This window comes from Myotis myotis, unplaced genomic scaffold, assembly GCF_014108235.1.
Source record: "Myotis myotis isolate mMyoMyo1 unplaced genomic scaffold, mMyoMyo1.p scaffold_m19_p_5, whole genome shotgun sequence".
Lineage (NCBI taxonomy): Eukaryota > Metazoa > Chordata > Mammalia > Chiroptera > Vespertilionidae > Myotis > Myotis myotis.
In genome coordinates, this window is record NW_023416357.1 from 44,424,598 (window position 1) to 44,441,845 (window position 17,248).

At 47.5% G+C, this 17,248-nt stretch overlaps 1 protein-coding gene across 1 annotated transcript; it reads left to right on the forward strand.

The window, feature by feature from the left end:
• Window positions 1-1,256: 1,256 nt before the first annotated feature.
• On the forward strand, window positions 1,257-16,165 carry CKMT2 (creatine kinase, mitochondrial 2). The gene is made up of 10 exons (XM_036310420.1): window positions 1,257-1,377; window positions 4,841-5,012; window positions 6,257-6,455; window positions 7,718-7,813; window positions 8,302-8,523; window positions 10,145-10,230; window positions 11,184-11,307; window positions 11,516-11,650; window positions 12,928-13,053; window positions 15,907-16,165. The coding sequence occupies exons 2-10, from the start codon at window positions 4,861-4,863 to the stop codon at window positions 16,024-16,026; spliced, it is 1,260 nt and encodes a 419-aa protein (XP_036166313.1). The 5' UTR covers window positions 1,257-1,377; window positions 4,841-4,860; the 3' UTR covers window positions 16,027-16,165.
• Window positions 16,166-17,248: the final 1,083 nt, after the last annotated feature.

Sequence of the window (17,248 nt, forward strand, 5' to 3'; positions counted from 1 at the left end):
CTTCTGCCAGGAGAGGCCTGCAGGGGTGGGAGGGACTTAGTCCATTAAAAGAGAGTGTGAACACTGGGAACTCTGACCCTTAAGAGGATCATGTAATCAGTTTGCTTGGTCCCAATCTATGCTTGTTTTAATAAAATAACGTGGAAGGGCCTAGAAAATATCTGCGTATGCCAGGTGTAGAAAGGATAAGTATTGTAAAAATTTCAACTCAGTGTGGCAGGTCATTGTGATAACATATGTATTCACTGAGGTGTGACAAGCACACAGTTAAGTGCTTGAATCTTAAGTGTACAACTTGGGAAGATTTTACACGTGTGTGCACCCACACAACACTCCCAAACGAGGGGATTTCCAGCCCCCAGAAGGCCCCCTCCTATGCTCTCCCCGCCAGTACCCCCATGCAAAGGGAAAATAGATGCTTTGCTATGGGTTACATTGAAAAGAACTGGAAACGCTGAAAGAGAACCACTCTAGGTGGAAGGTTATTCCCGGGCTCCACCCCCTGCTCCATCGTCTGCTCTAAGCACCGATTGGTCCCAGAGAAGAAAAGGAACCAGTTGTTGGTGTGCACGTGGCCACAGAGGCTGCCTACGTGACAGTCGCCAGGGGCTAGGCAGCCCCAGTGGCAGGGCAGCTGTCCAAAGTCCTGGTGGGTCACTGCTATTTACGGCCAACCTTTCCGGTTGGTGGTGCCTGCCCCAAGGAGGGCTATTTTTAAGCGGGAATATGGCCTGCTGGGTTTGCTGGGTGGCATATTAAGCTGGTGTGGATAGAAAGTGAGATTATCTAGCAATCTGCTTCCCACGTGGTTGTGATTGCCCTGAATCGGGGCCCCAGGAAGGAGGTCCCTCGTCCCTGGCTCAGAGCTCGATTAGCAGCAGGAGAGCGGGAGCTGTAGACATCTCTTCCTCCCAGACCTGAGCGGCTGGGGTGGGGGTCATTCTGCAGACCTAACCGCAGCCCCAGGGCTGGTGCTCCTGAGGGAAGGTAGGAACAAGTCCCCTAACTGGTGTGAGATTCCAGGCAGGCCCTTCCACCTTGATGCAGGACTGGGCAGCCAGTGAGCTGGGCTGCAGGCCCCCAAACCCCTCCCAGAGCCCGGGGAAGGCAGCTTCCAGGACCACACTTGGGCGAGGGAACCATTTCAGAGAAAGGGCAGGTGCTAGAAAGAGCGCAGGGCTGGCGGCAGAGAAGTCAGGGGCTGGCCTTCAAGGGCACAGCTGGGGGAACAAGTGTGGCCAGAGATCCTGGATGGGATTGGCCAGAGGGGCCCAGCCCCGCCCAGCCCGAGCCTTGTCCAGGCCGGCCCTGCCAGCTCGCGTTACACACCGCTTGGCTGTGTGCTTGCGGCAGGACGCGAGAGACTCCGGCTCCAAGGTCAGTGAGACCATGAAACTCAGCTTTCTGCCTCTTTAGCCGGGGCACTGCTAGAGCCGGTGTGTGTGTGTGTGTGGGGTCTGGTGAGCCGGCGCCCCAGGGCTGGAGGCCGGGACCACCTGTAGCACCGTTGTCCTGGCACTGTGGTGGTAACTAAAGAAGCCCTGGGCTGAAGGCTCCCCTGTCCCCTGCACACGGGCACAGGTACAGGGGACAGGTCCTTCTCGTGGGACAGCTCTGCATGAGGTGCCGGAACCCCACCAGCACCCTGCTTGCAATGCTTGTTTTTGATAGAGAATCAGGATTATTTTTTTCTTGATGGAAAAAAAACATCTAAATGCCACTGAATGTGGGATTTTAACCTTCAACTTTCCCTCCCTTGTAATTTACAGAGACTAATGGGTTTGTTTCTGGGAGAGGTTTTCCTCAGCAGCAAGAACAGGTGCAAGTCACTGGCTTGGGATATACTAACTAGAAAATGAACTTTGCGAGGCCCCCAAAACGAGCTCATTACGAGTCGGCCCAGTAGCTGGATCCAATTTAAACTGGTTCACATCGTTGCTAGAGCATTATTCTTGAAATGACTAACACATCAATAACAAACCAAGTATTGTTTCTTCCCCACCGGAGGGGAAAACTGCTGGGCATTGCCTGTATGTGTTTGGCTAGTTGGCTCTTGGTGAGCTGCTGTCAGCCCTGTTCTTGCTTCATGAGTGGGTGACATTTGTGCCTTTGAATGACCTGGTGCATGTGGAGAACTGGGCAGCTCCCGTGAGGATTCGCCAGAACACATTTGCCAGAACAAGCCAAACCCTCCGGCTCTCCTTAGTGCTGCCCTTCAGGCCTTCCTGCTCTGCGATCCCCACAGGGTCAGCTGGGGCCATGTGCATGGCAGTTAATGCCCCCAGGACAAGGCTACACTAATGTAACTGGTATGCTGCTGCCAGAGGGCTTTTTTCCTGCCTGCAGCTTTCACACTTCCCATGCCTAGTGTCCTTGGTATGTTCTCTCTGTTCTCCTGGAGAACAAGACCACACAGGAACTTGACTAACCCAGGGCCTTCGAGAGATCTGGGCATTACTGGGCTGTGTGAGCATCCAATTCCTCCTTTGCATCTATAAGCACCTCTTCCAAAGACCCCCACCTTTAGCGCTAAACCCCCTGTGGGTTATGGGTTAAGGCGCCATCCCAGCAAAGCACAGGAGTGCCACATGCTCCTGTGTGCTCTGCCAGCTTCAGGATCAAATCACATCCTCTGAGAATGGGCCAGGTGGATTTTCCTAAAGGACTGGCTGAGGAAGGTTCAGGAAACTGTGGGGGTGGGGAGAGGATAAGGCATGGGGAGTCGTGGGTGCTCAGAGGCAGGAGGGGGCTTGGTTCCTGGCTCGGAGGCCCAGGGTCTCCATCTCTGCTGCAGCTTCGAGAAGGACCCTTTTGTCTTCCCAGAGGAAACCAGGCAGGAGCGTGTGTCAAACATTCTTGGAGTTCCTGCCCACTGAGTCAGGAATCCCAGAGGGAGCCAGCCTTGAAGGTGACTGCTGGAGGTCATCTACCCTGCCTGAGAAGCCACGGAGAATCCTAACCTTGGGCAGGCAGGGAGGCACCTCCTCCTTTAGAGCATTTCAAAGGACTAGATGTTTCCAGCCTCCTATTTTCTTAAAAACAACTTACGCTTAGAGAGGAGTCTGGTAATGGTCCTATGTCTTCCTCACAAGAAATCCCAGGAAAGCCTTTCCTTTCTTGTAAGCAAAGGCTGTAAACATCTCCAGCCTATGACTGTCTACTTGCTGAATAAGACAGATGCCCAAGGGTGCCCAGTAGGTGATGAGTGATGTGAACCCTTTGCTCTCTTGGAATGGGAGGAGACAGCCGTTTTCTGCTGGCCTAGGAGGCTGGCAACTGTGGGAATTGGTTCAGAGTGTTCTGTGGACCTGGCTCAACCCTGGACATCCACTGTTTGCGGGGTGATTCTTTCTGGATGGAAAGCTGACACGTGGTCTTGCCACTGCCCTCCATCCCCAAGGAGCTCAGACACATGGGCAATGTGTACAGCTGGACCAGAAATGACTCTGAGTCAGCAGAAAGGCACCCACGGTGTCTCCATCCAGGATATTCAGGACAACCAGGAGGCTCAGAATTGAGGCAATGACAGAACTCAACACCTGCACATTCCAAATGTTATGGAACCAGACAAAACCCTTAGACCCAGACCCAGGCTCTCAGTACACTTGCCTGGGACAGAGAGATACACAGCTCCTGGGCGCTCTGACAAAAGGGCATAATCTGGTGGTTCTTGCTTTTTAATGGAGAGGGTGAGTGTAGGACTAAAACACGATCATTGTCTTCGGCTGTCATCTTGCACCCCATGTAAAAGTCTCCTTGGCTTGAGGCTCAGCAATTCTGCCAGATTTTAGTTCTGATGCTGTAAACAACGCTGTATAAATCAGGAGTCACAAAGGTGTTCCAGGCTAGGGAAACTGAGGCAGACAGCTCCTATAGAGAGAGACATGACCTCCTTCCTCACCCCTGCAATCCCTAGTTCTGTACAAGGGAGAAGAGAGGAGGGAAGGAGACAGAAGGCAAGAACAAATCTCAGAGGAAGGCAGACGGGCCCAGCAGGCTGGCTGTCGTGTTGGGCACCTAGCATCAGAGTGGAGTGAGCAGAGGTACCCCTGGTGTCCAGGCCACTTCAGCAGGAGTTTGAGGACAGGGAAAGAGAACAGGCTTAGAAAGAATATTCTGGGACTTGGGCAGAGTCACATGCCCTGAGGCGATAATCCTATGACGAGGAGCTGCTGTGATAAATGCATTGCTACGGTCTTAGGGGTTTAACGGAGTGGAGTGATCTGCGGCACTCCTAGGTCCACAAAGGTCATTTCCCCGGTAACTGCTGGCCAGTGAGGGGCTGTCTGTAGGTGCTGGAGTTTGCAAGAGGCTTGAATCCAGGGCCAAAGACAAGCCTGGGTTCAAATCCCAGCTCTTCGATGTGCTGGCCCTGAGATCTGGAGGTCTTGAGCCTCATGCCCACTTAGCAGATTGTTGCAAAGACTAAAGACAATGTTCGTAAGGCCCCTTGCATGGCACATGCCTCATGGTAGGAGCTTACTAAATGTTAGGTTTTTTTTTTTAAAAAAAAAAAAGACAGTAAAGCTTGCTTGGGTGTGAAGCAACGGAAAGGACCTCCCAGGGAGCCAGAAAGTAGCAATCCTGTTTTGGTTATTTCTCCCTATCATAGCACCGGAGAAAAGGTCATGGACTTCAGGGAGTTTGACATTCACAATGTGCAAAACCACCCAGATTTTCCCCAGCAGTGTGAAGGGGTGTGGGGGAGAAAGGAAGAAAGAGGAAAACACACCAGAAGACAGGCTCCGGCTGCTGCAGTTCTTTCTCGTGCCGGTTGATCTCCACGCTGGGGTTCAGGGCCATCCAGTGAGGCTTCTCACCCAGTTTTTCTGCTTTCCAGACACTCAACCAAGAAGAAGGATGGCCAGTGCCTTCTCTAAGTTGCTAACTGGCCGCAATGCTTCTCTGTTATTTGCCACGCTGGGCACCAGTGCCCTGACCACCGGGTACCTGGTGAACCGGCAGAATGTGCGTGCTGAGGCCCGGGAACAGCACAAGCTATTCCCTCCGAGGTAAGTCCTCTTGGCTTTCCAATAGCTCCCGGTGCCAGCCAGAACTATGCTGCCCCCTGCTGGACACTGCCGTGGAGGACAGCTAGGTGGCGAATACAAGGAAGCGTAGCGTCACCATTCCTGCCCAGAGCTTGCAGTCTGGTTGGATAGTAGTAATAGTCACAGTTAACAATTGATTAGCACTTCTATAGTGTGTTAATCACTGTACATGGAGTATCTACTTTATTCACCTTAGCATCCCTTTGTGATGAAACGGAGGCTTAGAAAAATTAAATAGTGCCTAAGTGCACACAACTAGGGCAGCCAAATGCAGATTCAGGGACACTGGTTACAGACTCAGGCCTCATTCACTGCTACACTGCCTTCTGGAGCATGTAATCACATAGTGCTGATTTTAAGTGTCAGCTTAAAGGGCATGGCAGGCGGGACGTGGAGGCGTGGCTTGAAGATGGACTTGTTTCTTCAGCCCTTGGGACCTGGCCAGGACTGAGACAGCACACACTAAATAGAGCTGAAGTGCAGAGCTGACTAAGGGATTCCGCATGCAGGGGTGGATGGGAGCGGCGGGGAAAGCCCGGTGTTTCTCAGAGACATTTATGGCTCTTGTGGGAATCAGGGTCTCTGAGGGAATGACCTGCTCCCAACATGCACCTCAGGGATTCCTGAGGTGAGATTGCCTGTGTTTGAGCCTGTGGCGGCCCCGCATCCCCTATTCTTCAACCAATTCATATCCCAGCGTAGGACATTTTATTTCTTTCTATGTATTATTCCAACAGATATTTACTGAATGCCTGTTTCAATAGCCAGACTCAACAAAGCAGATAGTCACAGAGCTTGCATCAGAGAAAGAGGGCGGATAAATGGCTGCTTTTCTGTGTGGTCCTACCTGCAGGGTTTCAGCCTCTATCACTAGACCCAAGGCACCAAAATGCACCTGTTGTATTTTACCAAAACTTCTGGGTTAAAAAGTGCACGTGACTCCATTTATTTTCTAATTATTTTCATTCTACCTCCCTTTTACATGAGCATGAGCCAGTCTGGGCTGCTGCAGCCAGGTCCCTTTCTTTGGCAGTTCAGGGGACTTTATTTTTCTACTCTGGCTTACATAAGTCATGACTCCTAGCCAAGTGTCTCGTGCTTACTGGCTAAAGAGAGGCTGGTGGAAGGATGGGCAGACACAAAGGCCATTCATAGGGCCCTCCCTTCAGGGCTGCTCCCTGAAAGCCTGTCCCCTTGATGCACAGTGCAGACTACCCTGATCTTCGAAAGCACAATAACTGCATGGCCGAGTGCCTCACCCCCTCCATCTACGCCAAGCTCCGCAACAAGATGACGCCCAAAGGCTACACTCTGGACCAGTGTATCCAGACTGGAGTGGACAACCCCGGTCACCCCTTCATAAAGACTGTGGGCATGGTAGCTGGTGACGAGGAGTCCTATGAGGTAAAACTATCAGCTGCAGGTTCTGGAGTGAGCGGGGGCGGGCTCTGGGTGCAAGTCCCTTTCTGTGTGGGCCAGCTTTTTGCCTTCTCAGGCAGGGCTGCCTCACAGCGAAGCCAGCAGAACATCCGGAAAGCTTTCTGGAGCAATGAGGGCTGCAGCTTCCCAGGGACAAGGCTTCCCTTGCTGTTGCTCTAGTTCCTCTCAGGGAGGAATTGCTTGCATGACAGGGCTCTCTGAGATCATCAAGGAGACGAATTGGGAAAATATATGCTTTTTATTTTATTGGTGTGTATTCACCCATAAGACATTAGGAGATGATGTGTTAGTGGCTGGGCTTTACTGGGGGTGGAGGACGGTGTGGTGTGTCTTTAGTTTGAGAATTACTCATTACACAGCCACTGCAGCCCAGGCTTCTGAGTTCAAGTCTCTGGGAAATCCCATGATCTCCGCATCCTCATCCTTGGCACAGAAGCACAGGACGGCCTGCCGCTAGGGGAGCTCAGCCACCTGTGGCCCTCTCCACAGAGCAGCTTCTAGTCCTGGCAGATGTCTCAGCTGCCTCCCTGAGGCCCCCTCCTTGCCCCTCTGTTGCAGGAGCTGAAGGCAGTTCCCTGGGAGGGCAGCCATCAGGAGAAGGGAGGGGCCGCCTTGAGGCTGGTAGCTGGAGTCCCAGACCAGAGCTAGCTCCCTGGCCCAACACTCCCACCCCCACTTCCCACAGCTCCCTAAGCCTGCAGGGTGCTCTGTTATGACTTCTCTGAATGTTCTTTTACTTAAGGTTGCTCCTAACGTTTTTAGTTTTAAAAAAATAGATCTTGCACTAGGTATTTCGGGTTGGGAAGGTCCACACAGCGTGAGAGGTCCCTGCTCTGCCCTAACTGATGCTGGAGGCTTTTCTTCTGGTGCGGCCGGGGGTTTCCACGAATGTATTCTGTTGCTTAAACTCTAGAAACTCACCTTCCCTTTGACCACAAAACTACGTAGCCTCTGATCTAGCGGCTTCTTTTACCCCAAAGGCAAGAACTCCTGGAGAAAACCCTCAGATCCTTAAACACAGCATTTCCTTGTTCCGTCAGATGGCAGTGAGCTTAGAGCGATCATTAGGGAGGAGGGTACAATGGCAGAGTCCTGCTTTCCCTGGTGGAAGTCCATCATCACCTGCACCGTTATTTACTAATCCACTCACACCCTTTCCTGCATGGTGGTCTTTTCATAGTAGACGCACCAATTAAAGAGAAACAGGAGCATCTTTCCTCCTGCAGGTGTTTGCCGACCTTTTTGACCCTGTCATTAAACTCAGGCACAATGGCTACGACCCCAAGGTGATGAAGCACCCCACGGATCTGGATGCATCCAAGGTAGGCTCAGCCGCCTCTGGCCGCTCCTGTCAGCTGGCACCCCAGGGCCCACAGTGAGGAGCGCCCTGCCGGGAGAAGGGCCCCTGGGTCAGATGCCCCTTCAAGTCCTGACACCTTAGCGCAGCATGCTCCCTGGAGAGCCCCCTCCCCCCCCCCGCCCCCGAAGGCCAGGAAAGCCCCAAAGGTGGTGGTGGTCACTAACGTTAGGCCTCTCCTGTAGCAATTCCTTTCTTCATAGCACTCCTAAGGGGGGCATGGGATTCCAGGCGGCTCTGTGCAGAGAGCTCTGCCCTCTCACCCGTCTCTGAAGCCCCCGCCTCCCGCTCCCACCCACGCCCCGTTCCAGACTGTGTCCCGCATGTTGTGCAAATGCGCCCAGCGCCGGAGGGTCTCTCCGGGGGACACTGCCAGGCGGTGGGTTGTGGCCGAGACAGGACCGGGCGGGGGCCGGGGCGGGCCGGCGGCGTGACCCCGCGCTCTGTCCGCAGATCACCCACGGGCAGTTTGACGAGCGCTACGTGCTGTCCTCCCGGGTGCGCACCGGCCGCAGCATCCGCGGGCTGAGCCTGCCGCCAGCCTGCTCCCGGGCGGAGCGCAGGGAGGTGGAGAACGTGGCCATCACGGCCCTGGAGGGCCTCAAGGGCGACCTGGCTGGCCGCTACTACAAGCTGTCCGAGATGACCGAGCGGGACCAGCAGCAGCTCATCGACGTGAGTGGCCCCCGAAGCACGCGGGCCGCCGGGGTGGGGCTGAGCCCTGACCCACGCAGTGCGGCCTCTCCCGGAGCTCAGGCCCTGCCCTGGCTGGGAGCTTGCTGGGGCGTCTGCGTGTTCAGAGTCGTGAAGACGAGGCCTTAAAACGTTAGGTCAACCCACGCAAGCATTCTAAGGGTAGGATCTGCAGATATGGGTATGAGTGGAGGTGAATGGAGGATTTCTCTGCTGGCTGGTAAATGAAAACAAAAAGGTGTGGGGATCCTGTGCCACACCCACAGGAAGTGGTGGAAACTAGGAAAACCTGGAAAGGAGCTTCTCCAGGTGGAGCCTGCCCTGACTGGCACTGGAGCCAGCCTCTGGGATGCCTGCCGCCTGCACATCCAACACAGCTTCACTCCAACACTAGAGTGGACAGAACCTAACCCCAAAGCACAGCTAAAACAGGATGGCAGTTTCAAAAGTAACGTTTAACTAAAGTCCAAGGAGCAGCAGAAACAAATACCTGTCATTTCAGAAGATGCAAGGTCCCAAAATATGCCTCATTTCCAATCCAGGCAGGCCAGTCTCCTGGTCTCTGCAACCTCAGGCCAACCCTCCCCTTGTCCCGCTACAGAACCAGCCCTCCTGCACCTCATGTAGCCACTTCTGCTTCCCAGCTTAAGGAACACTGTTTTGTGGGCAGTGACTGTCCACAAGTCTGTGCTGGCTCAAGTCTCTGACCTCTTCTACTTCTCAGAGATTGAAGAGAGACTTCCCTGCCCATAGCCTCTTGATTTCTGACTCCGTGTAACAATACTTGAATGCATGGTATCCATAGTCACACTCTTCGCTGTGTACACACGGAAGGAAAAATGTCGGTCACCCAACATTGGTTTCGATAGGTAGAGTAGCATATTGTAGTTGAAGGCACAGCTTGGGAGTCCTAAGGTCTAGGTTTGAATATAAGCTCTACGACCTCCCAGCTGTGTGATATCAGATAGGTTATTTTCTCTTTCTGAATCTCAGTTTTTCTCACCTATAAAAGAGAATGATTATGCTTGGCACATAGTGTCGTTGCGAGACTTAAGGAAATAAATTATAAGCACATACCATAGAGCCCAGCACATAGTCAGCATTAAATTAGTGGTGGCTATTTTTATTTGTAGATCCTTACTTCACATTTCTAAGACTTTTTAATGAAAGGAATGGTAATAAATGAATCAGTAATGTTAGAAACGTAGAGAATGGTGGATGTGCAGAACAGACTTTTCAAGATGGTGCCCCTTACTCACTGCCCACTCTGCCACTGCATGGGGTTTACACGCTCCCTAGCGATGAAGTGTTTCCACTGGGCTAACCCAGTGGGTTTCAACCTTAGCTCTACACTAGAATCACCTGAAGAGCTTTAAAAAATCCCACTGTCCAGGCCGCAGCTCATATGGTCAGAATCTCTGGGGCGTGGGCATTAGTACTAATTTTTAAGTTCCCAGGTTATTCTAGTGGGCAGCCACAGCTGAGGACCACTGCCTGAGGACCGCAGCCATTGTTAGTGAGTTGAAACTTGGACACCTGGCACCGGCAGTCATGCCCGATCTCATTCGTTTCTCCTTTCTGCTTTGTCCCTTTTGGCCTGCAGGACCACTTTCTGTTTGATAAGCCAGTGTCCCCTTTGTTAACGTGTGCTGGGATGGCCCGGGACTGGCCTGATGCCCGGGGAATCTGGTAGGGACACAGCGTTTCACATTTGCAGTGTGTGCAGAGGCTGTCCTGCAGGCCGTCTGCTTGTCCTAACCTGAAGTTGCTGTGACGTGCACTTGACAGCATGCTCAGCTTGAGCTACCGGAGAGAGAGAGTATTTAGAAACTCTGTGTGACTGTGTGTGTGTGTGTGTGTGTGTGTGTGTGTGTGTGTGATGTTTCTAAGATATGTAGGGACATTGGCCGGTTTGCATGAATTATGCATGAGAAAAAGACTATCTTCTTTAAGAAAAAAATTAGGTTCATATTATTTGAACTCACATAAAATGTTTCATGACATTAAAACAGAAGGGCAGAAAATGAAAAGTAAATATTGAGGATTTAAGTAAAACCCAATGAGGAAGACTGGATACAGAGTATACATATATTTGATCCTGGCCAACAGTTTTCAGTCCACTTTGATTCCTGTACCTTGGTAGGTTATTATGACAATACCTGAAAGAGATGAGATTGAAGTGTTCCTGAGCAGCTGCTCAGTGGGAGTAGGTAGGGTCTATACAGCAAACATAGGTAAAAATCTTCCGCACTTCGTTTACCTTAGACTGCAGGTAAAACTTTTTTTTTTTTTTAAGGACCACAAGATTTTGGTTGAATCTATTAGGAGATAAAACACTCCTATTAGTGTCAAAGCCAAATGTTACCATAGTTGAATTATTGTCATCCTAGTCTGAGGAATGAGGGAGATTACATTCTTGTTGAGCAAAAACATGACATATATAAGGGTCAGAGTGGTCTTATTCTTCATTCTGTCATTGTAACAGCATTTTATAGTACTTATTCGGGCACAATTACGAGATTAGGGCCATCTAAGAAATTAGGAAGATAAAATGAAGCAATCAAGCCAAAGAGGTAATGGGAATTTGCATGTGTTGAAACAAATATAATTAACACTCAACACCATATTTCTCTCTTCGTTAGGCATAATTATGACAAGACATTTCTCATCTGGATTAATGAGGAAGACCACACCAGGGTAATCTCTATGGAAAAAGGAGGCAATATGAAAAGAGTATTTGAGCGATTCTGTCGTGGACTAAAAGAAGTAAGATGTTATCAGAGATTTCTGAATATTCACTAAAATAAAATATCTTTATTTTTCATTCTTAAAAGAAGACAATGCAGTGCCTTCCAAGATGGGGCTCATGTATCCTAGGGATCATGGCACTCACATACACACACTTCTCCCTGAGGTTTGGGGTGTGCTGAATGAACGGACATCTGAGAACTCCATCATTTGTTCACTGTTGTAGGTAGAACGCTTGATCCAAGAACGAGGCTGGGAGTTCATGTGGAATGAGCGCCTCGGATACATCCTGACCTGCCCTTCGAACCTTGGCACAGGGTTACGGGCTGGTGTCCACGTTAAGATCCCGAAGCTGAGCAAGGTAATGTGTTGTAGCCAGCAGCCCTGTTGGGTTCCTCCAGCATCCCCTCAGAGGGGACTGCTTTGTGGAGGGAGAAAATGTCACTGCCCATGCCTTAATCCTTACTTTCTGCACCTACAACCAAAAAATAGTGAGAGAAGGTTAAGTTGACCACAAAAGACATTTGTTTCAGGAGGACAGAGGCGAAGGGGCTCTGAGAAAGAGCTGTGGCTTCAAGAACAAAAATTTTAAATTCTCCCTCATATGACAAACCTGGATAGATAGAAGGGCTGCTCTGCTCCTTGGGGTTCCTTCCATCTCCTTCTCCGACTCTCCTAGTGGAGAAGTTCTCAGACCTGAGACTGCATCAGACTCACCAGGAGGCTTGTGAAAACACAGACTGCTGGGCCCACCCGCCTGATTTGCATGTCTACCAAGTTCCCAGGTGACGCTGATGCTGCTGGTCAGGAAGCTGCGCTTGGAACACCGCTGTCTTAGGGCTTGCCCCCTCTGCATGGTTACCATCAGGCCCCAAGTGGGAGCTTATGGGAAGTGGAGAGAGAGCACACAAGTGTTTCCACGTAAAGACTTCAGGTCTAGGCCTGGAGGCACACATCATTCTGTAAAAACTTACCAAAAACTTAGCCAGTGGTCACTTCCTCAGCTCCACTGTGGAAGGGAAGGAAAAAAGGATTCTGTTGGGCAATTAATTTCTGCCACAACAAATGAACCAAATACTTTAAAACAACTTCAGAAAATGTGCTTTCTGCCGAAAAGGTATGAAAATTTTTATTGTTCATAATTCCAATTTTAGAAAAAAATACTTGATGTGATTTAACGTCATGATTTAATCACATCAGTGATAACTATTATAAAGATGAATAATGAAAACTCACCAAAGCTGGCATCCAGAGGTGACAAAAGCAGTACAGAAATTAATAACAGTACACTTGAAACCTATATAATTTTACTAACCAATGTCACCCCAATAAACTTAATAAAATTGTTAAGAGAAAAAGTTTAAAAAAAGCCCTGCAACCTTCTAGATGTGTGACCTTGGGCAAGTTAATTCCTCTGAGCCTTAGTTTCCTCATCTGTGAAATGGGGGTGAAAGCAAAACCTACTTCATAGGGTTGTTGTAAGGTTAAAAGTTCCAGCACAGAGCCCTGGTACATAGTAAATATATGCTTAATAAACACTAACTGCTATAAGCTCTCATTAGATGTCTTTTCTACGTGAAAGTGCCAATGACAGCGCATGGATTTTGCCTCTACAACACTGTGTTATCCCTGTCCCAGGATCCCCGCTTTTCTAAGATCCTGGAGAACCTGAGGCTGCAGAAGCGTGGCACGGGCGGTGTGGACACTGCGGCAGTGGCAGACGTGTACGATATTTCCAACATAGATCGAATTGGTCGGTCAGAGGTAACCTCTCTCTCACCCTCTGAACATGAACTAACAAAATCAGCCTACGAGAAAAAGAAGTAGCCTAACAGCTACTTACCTTATTCACAAAACCCGAGACCTCCTCTTTCCCACTGAGTCCCAGTCCGTTAGTGTTTGGTTCTGTAGTGCTATTCTTCCACAGGAGACACTGCATGAAGGGAAGCACAGTGTCAGCTGGGAGTGTACAGGCAAGCAAAGGACGTGCAGTGGGACTGTGGTCGCCAGCCTGCCCCGGGAGCATTTCCAGGTCTTCAGCAGCAGGAGCTCTGTTATGTGAAAGGACAGTAGTGGCGCCTCACTGTGAAATCAGGGAACACGTGTGCTCTCTCACCGACGGTGATAAAATAGTGGATTTTTCTCCTGATTCTGAATTTCCTTTGGTGAATGAAGGCCACATACTGTCATCTTCATTTAGGCATTTTTAGATACTTGATACTTTCTGAAATACTACTTTTAGGGCTAAAGATGAGAAATGAGGTATGCACTAGGTATACATATGATTATGCTCATAAAATAATCCTTAGGATTCCGTGAGTATATAGGATGGAAAGGGTACATACGCTATATGCAGGCCTGGAGCGATGCAGGAGGTGACGCGTAAAGAGCACACTTAAGCAACATGCAGCTGAATCCTAAGCAAATACTGATCTCAGTACGTTCTATCAATTTATCTGGATGTGGTCCCATTGGATGTATTATGCCCATCACTAATTTAAAAGCCTCTTCTTATTACATACAACGCTTAATAACTCAGTGGCTGGTTATTCAATCTGTGGATTATCGATGCTCTTTCTTCTCCCTTGCCAGCTTTTGAATATTTCATTGCCTATTGGTATGCCTACTAGTAAACTAAGAAAAGAAATGAGAAAATACTCAGAACAGTTAAACCAGCCTATGTAAACCAGCTCTGGTGAAGTACTTGAGGAAGAAGCAGCTAAAAATGCCACAACTTCTGAAATGCACTGACTAATGTGTGGTGTAGTGAATAAAGAAAATCTGGGCCTAGCCCTGTCTGCTTATAATATTAACTAGATTTTTATTAATGGAAAGCAAGGTAGTCATTGCTTTGAAAACATTTTATGTCTAATTAAGTTAATAGGTAATCATTATAAAAGCTAGAAAAATACCAAAAAGTATTCAAACTTAACCTAACAACCCTGAGATAACCATCATGGACATTATTCTGAATTACCTCCCACTTTTATACTTATTCAAAAAAAGTTTGGGTTTTTTTTTTTTTTTTTTTTAAAACAAAATTTGGTATTATAGTATATATTTGACGTTATAATACAGCTATCCTCAACGTATTATATCATGAGCATTTTCCTATATTATTCTTCAAAAACATGATGTTTAATAACAGTCCATTAAAGATAGTCCATTATCTATTTAATATCTCCATGATAATTTGATGTATTGTTTGGCCATCTCTATATATAAGTCTATGCCAATCTCTTTGCATAACAATAATCACAATTCTGATTATTTAGTTAAAATAAAATTCCTAGGAAAGGAATTTCTGGGTTGAAGATGAGAGGTCCTGATAACCAAGTTCCCCATCAGGATATTTATACCAACATACAGTCCCACTGGCAATCAATGAGAGACCATCTCACCCCCCCCTCTTCAACACTGGGATGGGTCAATTGGACGAGTAAAAAATATGCTTAGTGATGACTAACTTTCTGATCCAAACCTTTCATGGAGCCTCAGTTTCTTTCTTTTTTTAAAAAGAAAATATATTTTAATTGATTTCAGAGAGGAAGGGAGAGGGAGAGAGAGACAGAAACATCAGTGATGAGAATCATTGATCGGCTGCCTCCTGCATGCCCCCTACTGGGGATTGAGCCCACAAGCCAGGCATGTGCCCTTGACCAGAATCGAACCTGGGACCCTTCAGTCTGCAGGCCAACGCTCTATCCACTGAGCCAAACCAGCTAGGGCGAGACTCAGTTTTTTAGGCATGAAAAGAGGTGGGCAGGGGACTGGACTCCCTCATGCTTAAGGTATGTTCAGATATTCAACAATCCCTCCCATATTTACTGTTTATCCTTGAGTTAAATAATGTATTTTAGTGCTGTCTGGAGTTAGCTAACTAGTTACTACCTTAGTTTGGGTCTCTGCAGGAACAGTGCAAGTAATTTGTTAGGGAGATGACCCCATAAAAAAGATTCATATGTAGGTGTGATCTAATTTTAAAAACATCAATATTTGTAAATGAAAGTTCTAACATTTTTCAAAAAACAGAAAATTTAAGTTTTTCTTAATATCATTCACAGTTTCTTTTCAGTAGCAAAGTGGTCTGGTAAGTAAAAACATCATTTAATTGTTAAACATTTGATTTTAAGCAAATTTTCAGAAAGACATATATTTTCAGATAATATCCGAACGATAGCATATTCAGTGCTTGGACAGCCTAGTGGGAGGTCAGAATTCAGATCCAGGCCAAAGAACAACACAAGGGTGTTACTGTGTAATTTTGCCTTTAGACAAATTCTGTTATTTTACAGCTGAGACTGAGGGGGGAAAGTGTCTGAGATGCAAACTGATGGTTTTCACATATGAAAAACGTTCTCACACACAAAGTAGTAACCCTATCTTAACTAAAGGAAGATCATGAGAAGCCCTGTAAAATGTCTCTGCTTCCCTCTCTGACCGTGACCATCAGACATCTCTCCTCCCACAATCCCGTAAAGAAAAAATGAGAAAGAAGAAATGGTTATAGATTATCTAATATGGCAAGTCCTCATTGCCCCAGTGTTGTTCCTATTGATCAATGCATTGTATGTGTCTCCTGTGAAAATTAATCATTCATCTTTTTCACTGTCCAAGGTTGAGCTCGTTCAGATAGTCATCGATGGAGTCAATTACTTGGTGGATTGTGAGAAGAAGTTGGAGAGAGGTCAAGATATTAAGGTGCCACCGCCTTTGCCTCAGTTTGGCAGAAAGTGAACTTTCCCTTCCCCATTTATAAGTAATGTGTCTGCTGGTATGACAGACATAAAGGTATTTCTGCTCTGAGAGTTTTTGTAGACTTGGGAAAATGTAAAATTGTATGTCTTATCTTTAGAATAAAACTCTCCTTAATCTCTTTGGTTTCCCTGATTTTTAAAAAATGTTTACTAAGAAGGGCAAATAACATCCAATTACCAGTAGCAGGAAATAAAAATATTTTTAAGGCAATGATAAAAAATAATATTTGTAAGTCACCTCATTAGAACAAAAGACACTTTTATCACCTAGGAAATTCCAAGGGATTTGCGTGTCATGAACTGGAGTCAAAGACCAAATATTACAACAGAAATGTTCCTAGTATTCTTATCACTTAGGAAATTACAAGGATTTTAGGAGCTCTGTGACAGGAACACGGGGCAGATATGTACTAGTATTGTACATACATACACACATACTACATTATTTCACAGGCTCTATTTACTTATTAAAGTAAATTTCAGAAAAAAGGATAAAAGAGGACATTTCATACGTACATACATGTAAATTCATTAAGAAGTCTTAAAAACTCGAAATACATGTTCATTTAATAACAAGTTTCAAAATGCATGAAACCCAAACTGACAGAACTGAAAGAGGAAACAAACAAACACACACACAAATTCCTTTCTCAGTATTCCATAGAACAAGTAGACAAATTATCAGGAAGAATACAGAATATTAATTGTGTTTGGATCTGCCTAGAAGCAGATGCCAAAATAGGATTCAACATGAAAGCTGTTTTTGTGGGGAGGGAACAGAAGAAGGAAGATGCATTCAAACAAGCACAGTGCTAGATTGACAGGGAAGGAAGGAAGATTGGGTAGGAAAAGACTACAAAACAGTTCCAAGAAAGTTTTATCCACGCCAATGGGAAGTCCTCATGCCTGTTGGAAGGCTCTTGTATCTTCTAAAGGAAGAATGGCCTTGCTCATTTATGAGCTGAAAGCAGAATTTGGGTAGCCTGGCCTTAGTATGAACACAATGGTTGATCCATAGGGGCAGTAAGTAAGAGTTGTCAGCTAGATTATGCAAGGGGAGGTCTCAGTAATGCATTTTCATGGCCACCACAGTCCACTCTTTGCATCATACAGACTCACTTCAGGGAGAAGCTTCTTTGTGGCTCCCATGGATCTCACTTTCTAAGGAAGATCTTAGAAAAGGGGGGTTAGCTGTATAAACT